Here is a 20,838-nt window from a genome sequence, read left to right as displayed (position 1 = left end):
TCAAGGAAAGTAATTCACAGTCTAGGTTCAGTTACTGAATTTGGTAAGTAGTGGGAGTTGAACAAGATACATGATTACCAGAACAGATACAGATTCTTGTCTCTTTGTAAGACATTGAAAAAGTAGAAGCATAAAGATGCTCTTATCTTTTAGTCCTGCTTAGTGGAATGTCAGCCTCTGGCAGGGACTGCCCACTGCCTTGTAGATGTGTTGAAAATTTGGGTGCCACCTTACATATATGAGATAAGATCTGTGTTTCCTTTACAGGTAACTACAATTCTCCTCAACGGCAGCATGTACCCTGTCAACTACTTGCAGCAAACCTTTCATCAGTCCCACTAAGTCTACAAGAAAGATGGTCAATAGGAGCATATGATGGGAATGCAATGCAGGGAACGATAGATTTCATTACAGAGAGACTGGAAACAAAACTGATTTTTCATGCCCTCATGCCTCATCTCTGTCATTCCTGCTATTTAGAAGTGTAACCTGGAAGCATTTAAATATTGTGAGAGATGAATCACATGTTATGAAACAACAGAAAATCTGGTACCACTTCAATTGTAAATTACTTTAGGTACTGTAGTTATGCACCTTTTAAATTTGGGGCAGTTTATATATGAAGACATATTGTGTTTGAAACACACCTATCAAGCAATCCTATGAGATGAAAAAAAATCACCACTTCTTGAGTGAAAGCTGAAGGATTCAGAAGTGTTTCGGTGACACTAAAAAAGTAGTATGAGACATTCTTTTTCTCCTGCTCTTTAGTCTGTAAGCATGTGGGTCCGAATGTGCTAGCAAGTACCAGTTTCCTGTTTGCAGTCCTTGCTAGAATTTAAATCTGCGTGATTTAGCGCACAGAGAAAGGGTACACATTCTTAGCACTTGCCAGAGAGACCATCTGGTTCACTGGCAAAACTTTTGTTCAGGGGAAAAAACATTTCTGTTTTTCTCTTCAGTGCTAAAGAATGTTCGTGAAGATCTTCATTATGCAAAAGGGAATAAAAGAAGAGGACAGATCAGGAAAAAACAAGGTAGCCCTCCAGTTCATCTCTGGGATGTCACACCAAGCTGTAACCAACAGAAAGCAGGTCACAGAAAGGCTTCTGTTGGGAAGTGCCCTGCTAGGATATGCTAGGCTTGCCACTACATCACAGCATAACACATTGGTTTTTATCAAGTCTTTTGATATGGTATTTAGTCCCTGCAAGCAGCCCTTGAAATAGCAGGGTTACATCAAAACTTCCACTGCAGTAAAAATAGTAATAGCACAGCCATGTTCTATGTCAAAGCACAAACTGTGGAAGGTCAAAACAGAATAAAAATCTCAATTTAAAAACTAATATTTTATTTTAAAGCAAGTTAGCAGCCATCTGAGATTTGAACCCTCCTTTCTGCACACACAGAGTTAGCAATATTGCTTGCTGACTCTCTGCAGCCTTGTCTGTACTATCATTTTGCTTCCAGGTTAGTGCATGTGTTTTAGCCCAAACTCAACACTTAACCTACACTATTTGCTACAGCTTGGAATAAACCAAGAGGGTCTCCAAGGGAATTTACGGTTAGGCCGTGACTAGCATTTGCTTTCTTTGGGGTACCGATAGGCCCCAGCGCAACCCACACCCTGGGACAACCCAGCTGGCGTCCCTTCACCCAGGGCTGGGCCGGGCTAGACGCCTTTCCCCTCGCCCCGGAGAGACGGTACCGAGCAGCAGCCCCCATTCCCTCCCGCCTCCCGCCGCCAGCGCTGTGCCGCCGCCATGTCGGCGCGACCAGCCCTTAGCGCCACCCGGCGGCTGCTCCCGCCCCGCCGTCTCAGCGCGGCCCCGTCCGCCGGCGGGGCGGTGCCTCCGCCTCTACTTCCGAAGCGGCGGCGGGCGGTACGTGGTGGCAGCGGGCGGCTGAGGGCTGGCGGGAAGGGAGGGGAGGGGAGGGGAGGGCAAGGCCAGGCCAGGCTAGGCCAGGCCAGGCTAGGCCAGGCCAGGCCGCGCCGCGCCGCGCTCTGGCCGTCGGCCCGCGCCCCGGCTTGAGGGGGACAGGGGTGACGTGGCTTTTGAGGGTGGCCCCACGGGATAGGAGCTCGGTGGTGGGCCGCGGTGGGGGCTCGCTCGGAGGGAGCCTGCTGGCTTGGCGGCGTGCAGGTTGTCTCTGGGGTCTGCGTGGAAAGCTTTGTTGTCTCGAGGGTCAGGCAAGTATGAGAGGCAATTCGTACTGTCAGAGGAGAGACCCTTACAAGAGGAAAGGGAGTAGTATTTACACAGGTTAGAAACAGGTTTATTTTCACACCTGAAACTAGCTCTTGTTGATTTAATTTAAAAGCACACCAAGAGTATGCTTCCTGGGCTTCCTTTACTAAGTGATGCAGACTCCTTCTGCAGCAGTAGTTAGAACCTAGTTTACTCTTTAGAAATAAAGTATAAACATTCACTCTGATTTCCAAGTAGTTACTCTACCAGCCTCCAAGATTATTTCGTTTCTTTGGTTGCTTATTTTGGACAGTCTAAATCTGCCAGCTTTTCTCTTTTTTTTAATAAAAATGCATTTAAAGCAGCTGACTAAAAGTATGTCACGTGGAGGCTCTGGTTAAACATTTGTTACCTGGCTTAGGGAGAAACCTGGCCTTCATAACAGTTTGTCAAAAAATGTTTTAAACCTTAAATTGTCTATAGTATCAGTTGAACAAGGACATGAACAGAGCTGATCTTAAATTTTGCTTGCATTTCGCAGTGATAAAGGAAATAAACAAGTGTGCCAAGGTCATATAGTTGTACTCAATTCAGTTAGTTTGAGTACAGTTAAAAAATTTTGAGGGAAGTCTTGGAGAAGAAAAACTTGATGGGGATCCAGTTTTGTAAAGCTTGTAAAATTCATACTTTTTCATATGTTTCTATAAAGAACATTTGAAGTTTGACTAATTCATGTAGTAGAGTGGTGCTGTCTACATGATTTTCACTAAACCAGTGTTGTTAAATAACAAATTATTAAAATAAGGTTCCAACCAAGAATTAATATTGGACTGTCACTGGCAAAAATCATTTTGCCACAGGCTCAGTGCCTCCTACAGATCTAGAGGCAGGTGTTGACTTAACTGGCAGGTGGATAGAATCAATTCAAGGAAACGAGCACACTTTGATGTCTAATTAGAGGTCAGTGATTTTTTTTTTTAAACTTCTGTTCTTCAGCTGTTAAACATCAGCTTCTCTTCAAGGAAGTGGATGCTGTTGCAAATTGATTCTGAAAGTGAAATCGAACACCTCCAAATCAATATATACCAGCTTCTGGAAGAATTTATATTCTCTTCAAGTAGTTAAGACTTGTATTGAGGCTCTCAGTTGTTCATCTCTGTAGTAGTTTATAGACCCTGCCAAGCTAGACAGACGAGAGTAGATGCTGTGAAGAGCAATCTGCTTTGTCTAATTTTTTAGGATGTGGAAAACAAGGAGGTTATTGGTGACCTTGAAGTCAAAGTAGAAGCATAATACCTTAACTAGTAATAATAATGAATTTCAAATGGTATAGCAGTTGAGCTTCCCCCACCCCGCCCACCACAATCCAAGAAGTATTAGAAGGCTTTCTGCTTTTATTTTGCAGTCTTTATAAGACTTGACTAAAGCCTTCAAATAATTTTGTACATGAGGTTTTTGATGATCTGTGTTCTTTAGTGCTAGTGGCATTGGTTTTTTCAAGTACTTTTGATGCCATCATCCTGCTTTGTTTCCTAATCATGTACTCCTCTGTTTTCCTGCAGAATCCCTAACTCCTGCAATAAATATTTCTGCTTTTTAAAGCCTCACTGCTAAGCCAGCCACATGTAAATACGCTTAAGTTTATTGGGTTGTTGATCTCATCTCTGCATTACCACTGTTGGCTTCAAATAGCTACTGTTTCATTGAGTACGCTTCCCTTTAACCTTTAAGGTTCCTTCTGCCACCATGTTACTGCCATGGTACTCCTTTAGAGCGCTTAGTCTGCTGTTGCTGCTTTGGGATCCCTCACCTGATGTTTTGTATAGAAAAAAAATACTCAAACTTTGGGCAGCACTTGCTATCAATGCCAACAGAACAACCAGTTTTGTAAATATGACTTGAAGTGAGTGGCAGAAATGTTAAATCTTCAGAATAATACAGGAATTGTGAGAATTTTTTAAATAGACGAAACTTGATAAAATTATGGGAAAGGTTTTTTTATTTTTTTTTTTCCATTAGGATCTTACTTATGAGAAGCAGCCTGGTACATATCTAGAGCCACTAGTTTGTTATACATGAAAGCTATTCCCAGTTCCGGAATTAGTAACAGGTTGCTTTTCTTCATTCTGGTATTTTACCTCCTTTTGCCCTGGTTCCCCTAATGCTTATTTTTTTTTCTCTCTGTTTTCTTCTCATCCAATTCTTTGAACTAGGCTGGAAAAGCAGTGCGACTTGTGAATGTGGAGAGGTTGAAAAACAAGTTCTGACTGTATTTGAATTTTTTTTTTGTCTTTCCTCTGACAGAACTAAGGTGTGATAGATAAATAGCACTGAACAGAACTGTTCTTTATTAATTCTCAATTACAGAATCACAGAATGGTAGGGGTTGGAAGGGACCTCTGGAGATCATCTTGTCCAACCCCCCTGCTTGCGCAGGGACACATAGAGTAGGGGGCACAGGAACACATCCAGGTGGGTTTTGAATGTCTCCAGGGAAGGAGATTCCACAGCCTCCCTGGGCAGCCTGTGCCACTGCTCTGCCAACCTCACAGGAAAGAAGATTTTTCTCATTGAGGTGGAACTTCCTGTGTTCCAACTTGTGCCCATTGCTCCTTGTCCTGTCGCTGGGCACCACTGAAAAGAGTCCAGTCCCATCGTCCTGACACCCACCATTTAGATATTTATAGTTATTTGTGAAATCCCCCCTCAGTCTTTTCCAGGCTGAACAAACCCGTCTCTCAGCCTTTCCTCATAAGGGAGATGCTCCAGCCCCCTGATGATCTTGGTAGCTCTCTGCTGGACTTGCTCAAGCAGTTCCGCGTCCTTCTTAAACTGGGGGGCCCAAAACTGGATACAGTACTCCAAATGTGGTCTCACCAGGGCAGAGTAGAGGGGGAGGATAACCTCTCTCGGTCTGCTGGCCACACTCCTTTTAATGCACCCCAGGATGCCATTGGCTGTCTTGGCCACAAGGGCACAGTGCTGGCTTGTTGTCAGCTTGTTGTCCACCAGCACTCCCAGGATCTTCTCAACGGAGCTGCTTTCCAGTAGTTCAGCCCCCAGCCTGTACTGGTGCATGGGGTTATTCCTCCCCAGGTGCAGGACCTTGTGCTTGCTCTTGTTGAATTTCATGAGTTTCCTCTCAGCCCAGCTCTCCAGCCTGTCCAGGTCTCATTGGATGGCAGCACAGCCTACCGGCAAATTCTGTTATCCGGAGCTGGAATAAACTGTCAAAGTAATTCTTCTAGACCAAAGGACCACTATTGTTTTCAATTTTGTGTGTATCGCTGACTTGGCAAGGAATTCTTACCTGTTACAGTAAAGGCATATAGCTATAAGCATATAGCTGTACATCTTTTTGTCTCTTAATTTGTGACTTGCTGACTGGGTTAGGCAGGAGCAGAAACAAAGGGTACCTCTTATTTGCTGTAGAACAGGTAAGGTGGTACTATAATTGTTCTGGGTAGCAGACATTTATCTCAGATTCAGCTGTAAACTGTTATACTTTTTTAGGGATTCTTTAAAATGGAAGTTGCAAGTGTCCAACCCACTTTCTCTGTGATACACATGCTGAAACAAGGGATAAAAAGATGTTTGAGCCTAGGAATCTCTTAAAATACTCTGCTATTTTGCTGCTGGAGCAAAAGCACTATTCAAAGAGTACTGCCTTAATAAGTTGGATTCTAAAGAGCAGAAGATAAGACAATTGCTTGAGTTGTATTAGACAAGAAAATTAAATTAAACTGTTACATTCTTCTGTTCACAGAGATTTGAAGCCTTATATTTTCAGGACAGGAGAAACTTGACATGGGGAAAAACACCATGAGGCTTCTCTGTACTTCACTTTCTCTTACCACGATTTGCTGGCTAGCTGAAGGTACCCTGTCAAAAACAGATGCAAAGAAAGGTCCTACAAAAAAACTGGAAGAAAAGGTAAGAGAAATAATTGAAATGCTGATCTAATCTAACATGTGCAGTGAACTTCAGTAAATGGACTTTCATTCTGTCAAACCAGTGCTAAAAGCAACCATGCATTTCTGTTGAAGCTTATGCTCAGAAATAGGACTACCTGTAACTGTCCCTTCCTTGAGCTTTCTTGAGTGTCACAAATGGTTCACTCATTGAATAAATATTATTTAGACTTCTGGAGCTTTATGCCCCATGCAAGCTGCAGAAGCAGGAAGTTTTTGGCCCTTCTTGTATAGCTAAAGGGGACATGCTTCCATCCCTTTTGAAAGGTGGGTGGGAGCAGTAGTTTGGTCAAGAGTCCTAGGTCATTTCCTGGTGGAAGGGAATGTGTACCCAACCTTGCAATGAGAAGGCTGTGTCCTCACAGAAGAGTGTGAAAAGCCTTCTAGCCAGCAGTTCCTTTGCAGGCAGAAATGATTCAGAGTCCCGTAGCAATCTGAGCAAGCAGAGCCAACATGCTGCAGTCTCTCTTATCCTGCCTATTTTCTTTCAAAACTGCAACAGGGCGCAGCAGTGCAAGAGAAAGGACATGTATGGAGAGGAAGTATATTCACCAGTGCATGTGCCAAGTATATGTACTTAGTGTTGCTAAGAACGTCAGGTAAAAAAGTAGATATGTTCAAAATCCTCTTCCTTAAATTATGAGTATAGTTAACCCTTCATTATGCAGATACATCTTTCATTGTTTGTATTACTTGCTCAACATCTACCTAGAAGAAAATCTAGTCTGCAGGTAACAAGGATAATACAAAGTGTTAAGACAGGTCTTGTCCTTAAAGTCTCACGCTGAATCAGTAGATGATTTCTGCGTACTCACCATGCACACTTTATTATGCCTTCTCACTCTGTTTCCATACATTAAAACTATTAGTGCTGCTTTAGTTGAAGCAGATCTTCCTTAAAGAAAAGTGTTCAGAATGTTGGCCTTCAGTAACCACAAGGTAGCATACTCAGTCTAAAACATATGCAGTTTAAAAGTAGTAGTCAAATTCTTGGGTAAGAACTCTTAACCCCTTTTCATCACTTTAGGGATAACATGGCAGAAAGCATTGACTAGAGAGCAGAGCATCATCAGCTGTGGTGAATGATGTTCTTTGATCTTACCAGTTCTCGATTTTTTTTTTTTTGGTTGTTGTTTATATGCTTTTTGCCTTGCAAACAAAGTTAAGTTTACTGATGATAACAAATAATTTCTGAGCACTTTCCTGTTTCAGTTTTAAGTCAAACTGCTCTGCATTGTTTAAAAGGAGTGCTCAGAGTTTAATTATGTGATTTTTTTGTTGTTGTTGTTTTTCAAGTCTGCTGCTATTGGAAGTGGCTGCTTCATATAGCTGGTTCTAAAAACTGTCTTCTCCCCCCAGATGCTGCACTCTGATAAAAATGTGTGGGACCGGGGACTGGTAGTTGTGGATCCAAAGGCAAAGGATATTATACTGGAACACAGAAGCTATTGCTCCCAGAAGGTGAAGGAAAGACGTTTCTCAGGAGATGTTCTGGGATATATTACTCCTGTAAGTTAATAAAATTAATAAAATTGGTGCTTTGAATGGATATGCAGCAGACTGTGCTGATCTGCAACCTTGTATTCCTGCCTTAAAAGTGTCTGTATAATAATGGGAATTTCTGATCAAATACAGTCAAATAGCCAGAGGATTATTTAAGAGCTGGCTTGCGGTTCAAGTGGTCTCAAACCCATGTTCTCCCATCCATCTCTTGGAGGACATCTAGGTCATGTTCTTTTAATTCTCAATGGTAAAACAGAGATGATAGTATTCTCTTTTCCTTGATGAGCCATGGGAAGTTGCAGTAAAGTCAGAGCAGGAGGGCTAGTAAGTGTCCTCATACCATGCAGCTACTAACTTGAACCTTCTAAATAAACAGTACAAATTTTATGCTGCTGTCAAACTGGTCACTTTTGCTATCCAGTCTTACTATTATTCAAAGCATACTTTCCTGAATAATAGATGTTTCTTCCTTTTGTTTAGAGGATGCTTTTACCTTGTTTTAGTCTTACACTGCTCAAAAGGGAAACAGGTCCCGTATAAATTTTCACCTTTCTTAAGTTCTCTTGAACATAATTGCAGAATCCGTAAATTCAAAACTGTGTTGGAATCTACATGCAAATTCCTGTAGTTCAGGTGAATTTGCACAATTTGAAGATTGCCTTTCATGTAGCTACCTGAGTTTCCAGATTACTTTCTTGTTTAAATATAAATAACGTCCCAGAGGTTTCATTAATCTAATAAATGGGTATCTAGCAAATGACTATGTTTGTGTTAAAGAATCTGTATTGGTCAAAAGTAAAGTGAACTGTACGTCTTGCTTCTGAGCCTCTGACTTTTTTTTTTCCTCTTCTTTCTTTTGCAAGTGGAACAGCCATGGCTATGACATTGCTAAAATATTCGGAAACAAATTTACACTAATCTCACCAGTCTGGTTACAAGTAAAAAGAAGAGGGAAGGAAAGGTTCCAGTTTACTGGGCTCCATGATGCTGATAAAGGTGTTATTTCCTTTTTCTTTGAATGTGCATTACAAGGAAGATTACTGGCCTTGTTGCAGACTGGGTAGCTTTGCCAATACACGCTTGTGGGTTTTTCTGGCTCTGCCTCATGGAGAAGATCTCTTCTCTGTTCCATTTTTGGGGGAGTTTTCTTCAGAGTGAACTTCTTTCAGTCCCCACCTGCTTCCACACATATACATTGTTTATCTGTCCAAAGAATAGGTAGAAAGACTGGCAATTCCACCAGGCTGTCTACAAAGCTGCTTTTAAAAAAAGGAAGGGACAAATAATCTGTACAGGTAGAAATAGCCTTTGTTGTTTTCGCTGTGCAGTTGTTTACCTGTTGCGGGTTTTTTCTCTTTGCAAAAACATTTGGGAGAATTTGTTTTGGGAATGGAAGATTAAATTTAATCTGAAGCGACTTTTTTTCTTTCACTGTTAAGAAATTGGCAGCAAGGTCAGATTTCAGCTAGTATGTTCTTAAATAATAACTAAGTAGTTTATGGTTTTGAACTTGATTGAATGTGGAATCTCATTTGTAATAGCTATAATTCTTACCATGTTGGTGCCTACTCACAAATTCATTGTAGTGCAATGATTGCCAAGGGTAGTGAATGGGACACTTGGAAGTTCCATCTTTAAAAAAACAAAAACAATCCTCCCAGGTGATGCTTGATGACTACAGCAGTGTTGTTCTGGGTAGGCAGTAACATAGTTTCCATGATGAGGCAGAACTGTAAGCAGCAGGGAGGGGTTGGGTAGGGACTATTGCAAGATTGTAGTAAATGCCAGTTGTGCTGTGGTGGGGGTGAATAGCTTCAAATTCTGTGTATCGGAGAACGTTTCTTCTGTGTTGGTTATGAACTGGTAGTCTGTGGCAGGAAGGTAGATATAATGAAACTATGCTACATTATTTGAAGAATGTTTGAAAATATGTTGTCATTGTCAACATCATTTATATTTTAACAGTTGTTCTCTTGATACTGTTTGATAGGCTGGATGAAAGATGTCAGAAAAAACTCCAAAAACATCAAAATAGGTGAGCCTCTGTTTTGTGTTTGTTTGGTTTTTATCTTCTTTAACTGCTAGCAGAGCAAAAGAAGGCTTTATTCCAGGTGCGTATGGGAGAAAGAGAGGTTACCTTAGCATAGTTGTATGAAGGAAGAAGTCTAAGAAGAAAAATAAAAGCAGTTAACTATAGATAGATAAGTAACTGGAGTGTTGATCCTGTTGATGCCTTAATGTTTTGCCTTAACTTCTTGTCTATGGATAAACCCTGGGTCACAGGGCCCTCTCTGGAGGGGTCCTTTGTATATAACACTACCTGTTTATCTGGGGGAGCATCTCAAACTTGTTGCACAGGGATTCTGCTTAGTTAAAAAGAAAAAAAAATCCAAATCTGAGTCAGTCAGCCTTTCCCGCATGATAGTAGAAAAGTCCTCCTTTGGCTCTTCTCCCATTAAAGCTGGCAACTCAAGGGATATGCCACAGTGTGTGTCTTCAGGGAAAATGGCAAACATTGCTATAGAGATAATACTGTGCTACACTACTTATATTTGTCTGTAGCAAGAATTCGGTGGGACTGTGAAACCCTGCTTGATTCACAAGAGAGTATGCAACTTGAAATACATTAGAAAAATTGAATGCTCAGTCAGATATTTTTAAACTGCTTCAGCTGCCAGATGATAAAGCTTTTGAAATCGCTCTACTCTTCTAAAATATGCTTTTACATTCTTGGTAGTTAGAAAGGATTTAGACATAGCTCTGCATTGAGTTGTTAGCTTTTCCAGTGTGCATGGTTAACTGTTCCAGCAGCAGTTTTCCTGACTCTTGTCTGGCTATCTTTTTAATGTTTTGTGTTGTTTGAAAAAGAAATTACATGAGCTCAAGTGCCCATGTTTTCCAAAATAGAAATTTGTCATAGGGTCTTGAGATGAGTGGAAGAGTGAAGTAATAAAAGGGCTGTGTACAAAAGAATAACTTAGAGTTTGAGGTGAACTTTTCTATCTTGTTCTTGTGGTAGAGGAAATGCACAACTTACAGAAACGTTGCTGTTTCATGTTGGTGTTCTTTTAAGACTCTTATTGGGGCCCTAAGTGATAGCTCAGTTAAGATAGTTCAATCAAGTGAAGGTATCCTCTTAAAACTTGCATCAGTGCTGACCTTTGAATGTAAAATGGAGAAGAATGTTCTACAATGTCAATTTATCTGTGCTGTTAAAGTTGGTCAGAGTAAAAGAGCAATGATATTAGTCATGGGATATATCATTGTTTAGTGGCAACTCTGCTTGTATCTGCTTTATTCCGTTTCTGCAGCAATATTCCAGTGTAGATAATAAAGTCTTCATTTTCACTACTGATTGATGACTTTTCTTGATAGTGCCTCGAATTTTGTTTGATGGCTGGACTTACCAGGACTTTGAGAGTGTTTTTGGCAGTGAGGATGAGATAGAGGAGCTTTCCAAGAACATGGTTCTGCTAGCTAAGGTAAAAAGACTTTCTGCTAATGCTTATCAAATAGTGTGAGATGACATTTGATTACTTTTATAATGGCTATTTTCTCATTTCCAGTTGTTTTTATATTCTACAAAATAAAATTCTACTCAAAACAATAATGAGGCAGGATTCTTAATAGTGTGTCCTAGTATGTGTCTAATTCCTGTAAATACAAAGTATAGCAACACTTAAGTGCAGTTAACTACCAGTCTAAAGTGAGACTACATAAGTCTGGTTAACATAACCTTGTTAAGTTATTGTTGGCAGCCACACTGGTGATTTTTCCCTGCTATAAATTGTGATTGATAAAACCTGTTCCAAACAGCTGACAGGCTGATTGTTACTGAGGCAGTAGGGGACAACTGGTAAACTTCTCATGGAGGTTGCCTGGTGAGCAGACTGCTTTCTTTTACATTTCTATTAAAAAAAAAAAAAAAAAATCTGTTAAGTAGGGGCTAACTTGGTTAGTGGCATTTTTTGATAGGCAGAGAAAGGGCCACGGGTGCAATGAGTGATGTTTTCTGTGTTACAGGAGTACGTTCAGGCTCAGTGTGCTAGAGCTAATGAGCCACATCTAATACCAAGAATAACTCACTGGATGTCTATTACTGTACAGTTTTGCTCAGATCTGATAAACCAGTCTCCTTAAAATTGCTAAGGTGCTGGAGAGAGAAGAGGCTTTCCTTTTTAGGAATGGTTACTGTTTGCTAAGGGTTTCTGGGCAGCCCCTTAGCTAATGCTTTAGAGCTGTGCCTATGTAGGACTAGACAAGATGCACCCAAAAGACATTCAACTTTAGTGGTTGATTCATGTCAGCCTGCTTAATTACTGTCAGAAAGTTTTCTCACTTGCTACATGATGTTAAAAGTATCTTAATGTGCTCTAGAGGAAGATGGATGTAGGTGTAAACGGAATAGTTTCTTAAAACTTGTAACTCATAGACCAATTACCCAATTGATTTATCAATACCAATACCCAAGGGGTAATGGTTTTAAACTACAGGAGGGTAGATTTAGACTGGATATAAGGAAAAAATTTTTACAGTGAGGGTGGTAAAGTGTTGGAACAGGTTGCCCAGAGAGGTTGTGGGGGCCCCATCCCTAGAGACATTCAGGGTCAGGTTGGACGGGGCTCTGACAACCTGATCTAGTTAAAGATGTCCCTGCTCACTGCAGGGGGGTTGGCCTAGATGACCTTTAAAGGTCCCATCCAATCCAAACCGTTCTATGATTCTATGAATTTTAGGTCCTCAGTAACAATTGGCCTCTTAAGGAAATGTTACTCAAGTACAACAGTATCCTTGATGAGGCTAAACATACAGTATCACAAGTGAGATTAGTTGTAGGCGATGTTTGGAATCGTGCCTATGCCAAGTTAGCATTTACAGCTTTAGACTCAAGAACTCACATGGTTTTTCCCAGTATACATGTAAATGTGTGCCAAATGATTTACGTAACAACCATCTCCCATTAATGGCTGAATTTTCCCAGTCTGATACTGGATTATCCTGTAAGAGTAGAAGTCATGGATAACTAGTAGAGATTTTCAACTTCTGCATGTTTGTTAAATAATCTGAGCTTCTCTTTGACTTCTTCATGAAATGCTGCATTAAAGACAAAGCTGGTATAAGAATAAAAAGCATATTCAATCTGTACTATTACAAAAAAGCTACAGTAATTTTGTGCTTTGATACTGTATTATCATCTCCAATATAAGCATAATGAATAAGCATGGTGATTCACTGTATATTGTTGTCAATTCCCTTTATTTAGAATGAAAATTTTGATGGTTTTGTAGTTGAAGTTTGGAGTCAGCTGGGAAATCAAAAGCAAACGTGAGTATAAGTCTCTAGGATGCAATTCCTAAAACTCGGCTCTTTGAAAAAATATTATTAATTTCTCCATGTTGACTTGAATTTGTAATTTTAAAATAAATACACTTCATTCTAGGATAACTGAAAACTGTTCCACTTATCTTAAAATGAAGTAGAAGAGTCTACTCCACCCTACATGAGCTCAAAGATTACACAATAATCTTCGTAGTGGACCTAGCAGATCACATTAGCCTTTCGTACTTGAGTTTTGCAAGAGGTTACTGTTGTACAAGGGTGAAGATGGAACCTCAATTGCATTTTTACTCAGATGTTGGCACTGGGCCTTATTATAACATTGATTGGTTTGGGTTACTGGGTGAAGTTGGAAGTGTGGGATGCTTTCAAGACCACCAAATTTGAGTTGATTAAGAAACCTTCCAAACCTTTATATAGAGAGCTTTTAGACATACTGAAACTAAAACCAAAATGCCCAACCTGAAACTAATCTAGGGAGAAACTAGCTTTCCAATTCTTGCAAGCACGGTATATTTTAAACTTGGAAGTACTTGACCTACTTTTGGTAGCTCCACTATGAAGTTACTGTATTTCAGTAAAATTGATGCTTTACCTATTAGTTCACTTTCATGAATGTAGGACAGATTGTATTACTGTAATTTGAAGACTCACTGAAGGCCAATTTAAGCACACTAGCTGTATTTCAAATGACACATGAACAAAGCATACTCTTTGTTAGCTCCAGGGTGAGTTTACTTGTGGCACGGTAAAAACGTTACTCTATGCCAATTCAAAACAGCATTGCTTGTCCCATCTTGTGTGATAAGAACTGTCTGTACTAGAGGAGATAGTACTGTGTCGTTGCTCTAGCCTTCAGTACCTGAGTATTATTTAGGTGAAGTATAGAACAACCTCTACATATTCACTGTCTGTCTGTTACTGATAGACAGGACTGGGAAGCATTTTCCATAAATTTGGAGAAGGAAAGGGTTATTCTCTTAGAGTAGAATGGTAACTACCTTTGCTGCTCTGAGTTGGTAATGTTTGATCTTATGTGGCCACCTGTGAACAGGACTATCCTAATTAAAAATGTGGAAGATGACGTTTGGCAGAAAAACATGAATAGAAACAAAAACTATGAACTGCAGATTTTCCTCTTCTTCAAGACCAGTTCTGATGTAAATGCTTCATTGTAAACTCATCTGTGGTTTTTTTTCCTCCCTTTATTTCTACTCCCTCAGAAATGGTTAGGGTGTTTAAGTTGCAAAATACCTTGTATTGGGCTTGCCTCCTCAGAGACAAGCATTCTGAATAAGGCTAATCTAGGCAACAAGCTGAAGCTGGGCTTGTGTGGAATCAGTTGTTTTGTGAAATTAGAATTGCATCATTATATTAGAATTTTGTCTCATGATGCTTGTAAGCTATGGGACCAGTGTCTTCATTTGGGGATTAAGTCAGTTAAGTACTCTAAAACCGGATGGCTTGGGTATCTGGTACCCCAGGGGTTTTTCCCTCTCAAGGGTTTTTGGAGTAAACAGGTGCTTTGAACAGATTTAAGGGACAGAATTAAGTGAACTTGGCACCTGGGCAGGCCTGTATTTTTATTGCACATTGAGTGATGTTACTTCGGGATCTGTTAATTTTTTTTGAATAGCAGAGCAGAATTATTCCTGTTAAATGGGTAAGCATGGACAGTCGCTGTTCCCTGCCAGAAGAGTTGGAGCAGCCTATGACCTCTTCAGCCCACAGAGTGGCAGTGTTGTAACATGATTCAAACCTCATCTTCCCTGTCAGAGTGTGTCTTGGCAAACACCAGTAGTAAAGGCATGTTCTTAACCTTGGGAGGATGGGGTCACTTGGCAGGTAGGTGTCAACACAGAGATGACCCCTAATCCTTCAGAGGTGTGAAATGTTCATAGAACAGCAATTGTGTATGGTCCATATAAACCATGTGTATTAACTATTAGGTACATAGTGTAGGCTTTCCTGATTCAGATCCTTCAAGGTCAAACACCTGAAAGTAGCTTAACCTACTTCTACATAAAGGAACAGAAGATCATAATGATGCTTCTAGGAACAGATAGTCTGCCTTCAAATTACTTTCAGAGCTGTCTGACAATACCAGGAGGCCTGCCTAGCTGATACAACTTATTCCTGTTGTTTAGTATGAACATGTTTTAGTTTAAAAAGAAAATAAAAAATCAATTTTTTTCTGATAGATTAGGAATAGTCTCACATAAGCAGTTAGCAACAGGTTGTCTAGACTCAACAGAGATGCATAAAAATATCTGGGGATATGCTGCAGCTGCCAGCTTGCCTTATGAAATGACGGAGCAGTGGTGTGGATCTGAGTAAAAAATAGTTCACTTAGAATCATTATGGTTTTCACTTTTCAAAACCTAAAGTGGATACCTAGGTATTAGATTAAGAAACAGTAAAATGCCACTCAATTATTCTAGTGCATCCTTTCGAGTATCTGTATTGAGTAGAAAGCTGTGGAGATGATCCTGTTATTTATTTTTTTAATACTGTTATAGAAACGATCCATGATTCCATTCAGTGCACTACATTAGTGGTGCAGGAACACTTAATATACACAGGTTTCTTTATCAGACTTAAGATGACTAGAGAGTGGAATTTCTTTGTGGAACATTCGTGCTTGATGTGGTGTTTCAGCTACAAAATCAGCATCCACTCTCTAAAGACAATGTGCAGTGATACTTTATAGCAGAGTGCACCAGTATTTCTTGAGGCAGGTGAGTCTGCAAAAGAATCTGAAAGCCTGTGAATTAGTGTCCTAACTCACTAATAAATTGGGTTATGATTTAAGCACTACTTCATATATCAGAAAGCTGGATTAATTGCAGCTGAAGCTCTCTTCTCAGTAGACCTCAGCTGAGCAAGTGTCCCCATGAGATACCTTTTTCCAATAGCTGAACATGAATTTTGGTTGGGTTAGAGAGGCACAATGACATCTTCATAACACATGCTCTCCCCATTGTCTTGATCTTGGGGCTTGAAACACTGAATTGCCTAGAGACCTTGCGACAATGAAATTTGGTAAGTATCTCCATATGACAGGGTAACAGTGTAGCTCTGTACAAAGCTTTTGTAACCCACAAATCCTGTGACCAGCCTCTTTAAGAACCTGTGATCACTGAGCATTTTTAAAATGAGGCAAATTTAGACATGTCTCTGCCAGCCCATTGCATGTTTCTAAAAAACCTTGATGTTTTGGGGTACTCACTTCAACATTAGAAATTAATGAAAAGTCTTCCTGCAAGGCTTGAGGAGTTATTTAAAAAGAGCCTTCAGTTTCCTGTTTATCCTAGCTGGCATTACAGATAAGGTAAAATGTTACGAAGAAGGTATGTTGCTGGCTTCCACCAAGACATGAAATTCTGTGGTTTCAGGCTCACCAGGTATCTTCTGTTTTAGATCTTAAGCAGAACTAACTTGATCTGCTTTTGTTTTTTTTCAAGAATAAAAAATTTTCTAATCGTTCTGGTTTGGGGTTAGAATTGCTCTGTAATACTCAGCAGACTAAAGTCTTAAATTATATCAGTCCTTTGTGCTGCTTTCTTTTGCATATTCATTTGAATGTTTATTTTACAAACAGTATAAATTTTATATAAGAGAATTATGCACTTAAATATAGGTGCCTGGTTTTGTGTTAGATATCCTAAGTAGCCTGGTCTCTGCCTGAGTATGTAGGGTCCTAGATGATCCTGTAGGGTCCTAGATGTCTCGAGTCTTACGCAACAAGCCTATAGGCATACTTTGAATACCTTTCGATGTCCAAAATGGCATTAGGTTTTTGTATTTAGATGCTGAAATACCACCTGAAGAAGAAGAATTGTCTTGATATGTGTGTGTTTGTGGACCCAAGTTTTAGGGGGTTTATACTGACCAGTTCAGACTCCTGTAGATGTCTAATACAGATACTTTGAAGTACCCGCTATTGTACTGGTACCTACTTCTTTCCTGCGATTTCTGGGAATAGAATTATTGATATACAAATCACAGTGAGGTCCAATTTTATGTGAGATGAAACATGCGTCTAACTGATGCTGCCTCCTTTCATGCTGACAATCATTGCACAGTGAAAAAGTATTCAGCTTCCCATCTTTTATTCTAACACATAGGAAATTAGTCTCCTAACAAAAATCTGCATCAGCCAAGATATCCTATGCAGATGATACCTCAGTTCTAATGTGTTTTGCTGCTTCTTGTAGTTTAAACCTGCTATTAATTAAATAACTGTCTTTCATCTATAACTTTCTCAACTGATTTTGTAATAAAATATTCCAAGTTATTAATCCTGTGGCATTTAAGTTTAGAAATGTACATGGCAGAAATACCGAGATAACTGAGCAAGCAAAGGTTCTCCTGCTTATTTAGTTAACGGCTAGACAGGATGATGTCTCTCTTGCTAGTCTCACTTGTGGGTTTATTGGGTGTGTTTTTCCCCAGAGATCTGGGTCATGTTGTGAAAACCGCATGAATGTACCCATCAGAATCTCACAGCATACATAGAATTGCGCACATTATTCTGATCAGTCTGGCATTAGCTGACAGATGGCACTGCCGTCACACAGAATCAATCTGAAAAATGTGATTTTTTTGTCATCACGTGCTGCAGGCACTTGGTATCATGCAGAAGATGACCTTCAGATATCTTATTAATGTTGGTAGGAGTGTAGGAGCAAAAAGCTCTTCTGGCAGTCCTATCCTTCATGTTAGTCCCTGAAAAATTAATCTATTAATCAAAGATTTGCCATAATTCACTCCAGTTTCTTGGTATTAACAAGGCAATGAAATGGCACAAAAGGGCAATTTCTTCTTGAAGTAGACAGCTTTATTCTGTCCAATTTTTTGACAAGGCATAAATTGTTGGTAGTCAGTACTCCCTAAATCGTGCTAAAAAAGTGGCTGAAGGTGGAAAGTTGCAGAATTCTGAAGGGTCACGTAACTGAAGGGAAGGATATAACAGCCTTATGTGTCTTCTGCAAAACTTTTCAAGTACACCTACAGCCCTGCCTTGTGCACTGGGTAGTGAAAATTTGGAGGCCTGCATACTTTGAAATCATGAACAGTGAATCAGCCACTTTGAAATCATAAACACTTGGAAAATTGACCTACAAAGTGGTAGTGATAATAGAAATAGTAGGAATAAAGTAGACTGTAATTAGCTCAAGATAGAGTCTTAAAGCTGCCAGTGTTTTAGTTACTACTCTGAATTTAAATTTTACAATGGTGAAGTGTCTGGTAAATATTTAATGAAGCCTTTTCAGGAAGACTGATTCTATTCCTACTTTCCTGCACCTCATTACAATGTTTAAAAATGTTAGTAGCTTTTCTTTCAAAATTACCAGTGGTAATATGGGAGAATATTGTTTAAAACATTGGAAAGCGCTGTTGGGACACAGTAAAGTTTTAGTTTATAGCATACAATAAATGAGCATTCTGCTATTCCTGTTTGGGAGAGAGAGGAGGAGTGCAAATTTGATTTACATAACCTGTTTGACTGACAAATTGAAGTGAGCCTAAATTAAGTCTTTAACCATTAATCCTGTCTGATCTACTGGAAAGATTTCAGGGCCCAGAGACCTGGCTTGACAGGTTAGTGAGTAGATGTTAATCTGGGTTTCTTGAGCAAGAATCTGCAGTTATCCAGCTACCCCTTTTCTTCCTGACTTCCCCCAAGTTGAAGCTAATTATTTTTTGCTCAGAGCTATACTCCTTGGACTTGGTAGCAGGAGGAGAGGAAGCAGCTGTTTTGTTGGAGTCTGTTTTCAGCTATAGTCCCGTCTGCTAGCTACAAAATGAAACCAGCAATCCAAACTGCTCTCTTGCTCCTTTTTCAGGCCGCAAATCTCATGTCCTTCGTTTACAGTTGTGCGTTGTGGTTCTACGCTGTATGCCCTTCTGATTTTAAAGTATGATTGCTCTTGTGCAGTCAGTTATTGTGGGTGCATCGCTGCTTTTCTGGATATATTTTTACCTCTGCTGGCTAACCACAAGTGTCTGACGTTGCTGAGGAAAGGGGAAAGCCTTGAATTTAATGTTCACTTGAATTTTTTTTCCTGCATCTGGTTCAAAATAATCCCAGATGCTTCTTTTCTCAAAGCATTGCTATCTGGATAGCAAAATTGTAGGAGCTGAGGCAGATATGTGAAGATGCAGAGTGGGAGCAAGCGTGCTGGTCTTGTTTCTAACTGAAAAAGATGTTATCTTGCTCTGCATCTATGTTAGGTTCCTTTGTCCTATTCTGCCCCTCCTTCTATCCCGTGACCTTCTAAATAATTAAATTTAAAGTCAGCAAATGTTTTGCATGGTGTAGAAGTCTCAAAGTTCCTACAGCTAATAAAGGCAGCCAGACAGAGAAGAAAGATCACTGCTGATGAACACTGTAGAATAATTTCAGTGCCAGAGGAATTGATTCTTTGGTCAAATTTATCTTACATGTAGCATCTCTGACATCTAATAAAGGGTGCGCTCATACTGCAGTTGGGCATAATTAATTAAAAAGGTCACTTAGCCACGAGACACTAATCAGTGGGAAAGAAGGCTTAGCTAGTTTTAATACTGATTATAGTTTTTGATAAGATTATGTCATGTGGGAGCCATTATGTGTATGTTGGACTCAATAAATGTCTGTTTAGTTTAGTGTTGTAATTTTTTAATGCATTCCTATGGAAAAGGATTCTTCTTTGCTATAGTTGATTTGTCTGAATAGTGACACTCGTAATGTGGAATGCGTGTGATTAGGAAATGGGAGGGAAAGCGGTTACTTTCCCAGAGCAAGAATGGTAGAAGTACATGCTGCAGACAGACCAAAAGCTGATTCCTTTAATCTCATGTCTCCCCTGAGAAGAGAAATATAGGTGGCAGTATGACAGTTCATTGTCAGGAGCTGTTCAGCACAGCCAGCTCTCAAATTGCTAGCACAAAATACTGATGGTGTTGGGAAAGTGATAAAACTTACTTTGTTTGTTTGCCAGGATTTTGAGAGTAATGGCTTTTGTAGTGTACTTAGAAGTTTTCATCAGGCATCAAACTGTTCCAGGGAAAATGAAAATACTTGGTTACCTTTGGGTAGTGTCTACATTGTGCAAGTCAAGCATCATTACTATGATGGATAATTACATTATCCATCACATGGTCAAGGATTTCAGAAGAATACCTCTAGGATGATATTGCCTTGAAAGGCATGACAGTACCAAAAGTTGTTTTTGAGAGTTCAGGTCTAATCCAGTTTAAGTGGAGCAAACAACTTGGATGATCGCCTATGTATATCCTGCCTTTCCTGCTTTAGCATTTTTAGCCTACTGGAATGTGTTGGGAAGCTGCTTTCTACTCAGTTCAGGCTTTAAGTATAGTTCTGAACAGAGCTAGAAGTCTGTGCTAATATCATCTGTCTGCCATTATGGATCCACCCTGCCAGTGGGTAAATATGAAAGTTGACTTTGTTCTGAAAAATCAAGTGACTTAAGGCCCACAGAAGGGCCATATTTATAGTACAAATTGAAGGTAATATTGGTCTCCTCTTAAGACAACAATAACCATTAAACTTTTTTGTTTCTGCAGTCTGTCTCTGAAGGATTTTCTATTAACATCACCTGTCAAATCAAGAAGACTAAAAGTTTACATGAGAATTTTGAAGTTTATTTTCCTACTGAAGTGTTTAGAATATGGATATGAAAATCGGCTTTTGTGAAAGTCTTTAAATGATTCATATGGAAGGTGGTACTTCCAGATATGACATTGGCAAACATTTATTTTGTAGGTATACTGTAATGTATTGGAACCAAAGGGATTATTTATACAGGGGGGAAAGAAAACAGCAGTGGAAG

The 20,838-nt window shown here is 39.8% G+C and overlaps 1 protein-coding gene across 5 annotated transcripts in view; it reads left to right on the top strand.

Moving 5' to 3' along the window:
• CHID1 (chitinase domain containing 1) overlaps positions 1-20,838 on the top strand; it is a 214,033-nt gene that overhangs the window by 92,270 nt on the left and 100,925 nt on the right. The window contains exons 1-7 of one of the 5 annotated variants that reach the window (XM_064452471.1): positions 1,785-1,883; positions 5,956-6,122; positions 7,520-7,669; positions 8,527-8,659; positions 9,654-9,698; positions 11,039-11,145; positions 12,927-12,988. In XM_064452471.1, coding sequence (XP_064308541.1) covers positions 5,997-6,122; positions 7,520-7,669; positions 8,527-8,659; positions 9,654-9,698; positions 11,039-11,145; positions 12,927-12,988 — 623 coding nt within the window. In that variant the 5' untranslated portion in view covers positions 1,785-1,883; positions 5,956-5,996. Of the gene's footprint in view, positions 1-1,784; positions 1,884-1,961; positions 2,192-4,540; positions 4,662-5,955; positions 6,123-7,519; positions 7,670-8,526; positions 8,660-9,653; positions 9,699-11,038; positions 11,146-12,926; positions 12,989-20,838 lie in introns of those variants that run through there. The other 4 variants (XM_064452470.1, XM_064452473.1, XM_064452469.1 and 1 more) reach the window with 4 other exon arrangements.

This window comes from Phalacrocorax carbo, chromosome 5 (assembly GCF_963921805.1).
Source record: "Phalacrocorax carbo chromosome 5, bPhaCar2.1, whole genome shotgun sequence".
In the NCBI taxonomy this organism is placed as follows: Eukaryota; Metazoa; Chordata; class Aves; order Suliformes; family Phalacrocoracidae; genus Phalacrocorax; species Phalacrocorax carbo.
The sequence above is the reverse complement of the archived record's forward strand: the minus strand, read 5'-3'. Positions and strand labels throughout refer to the sequence as shown.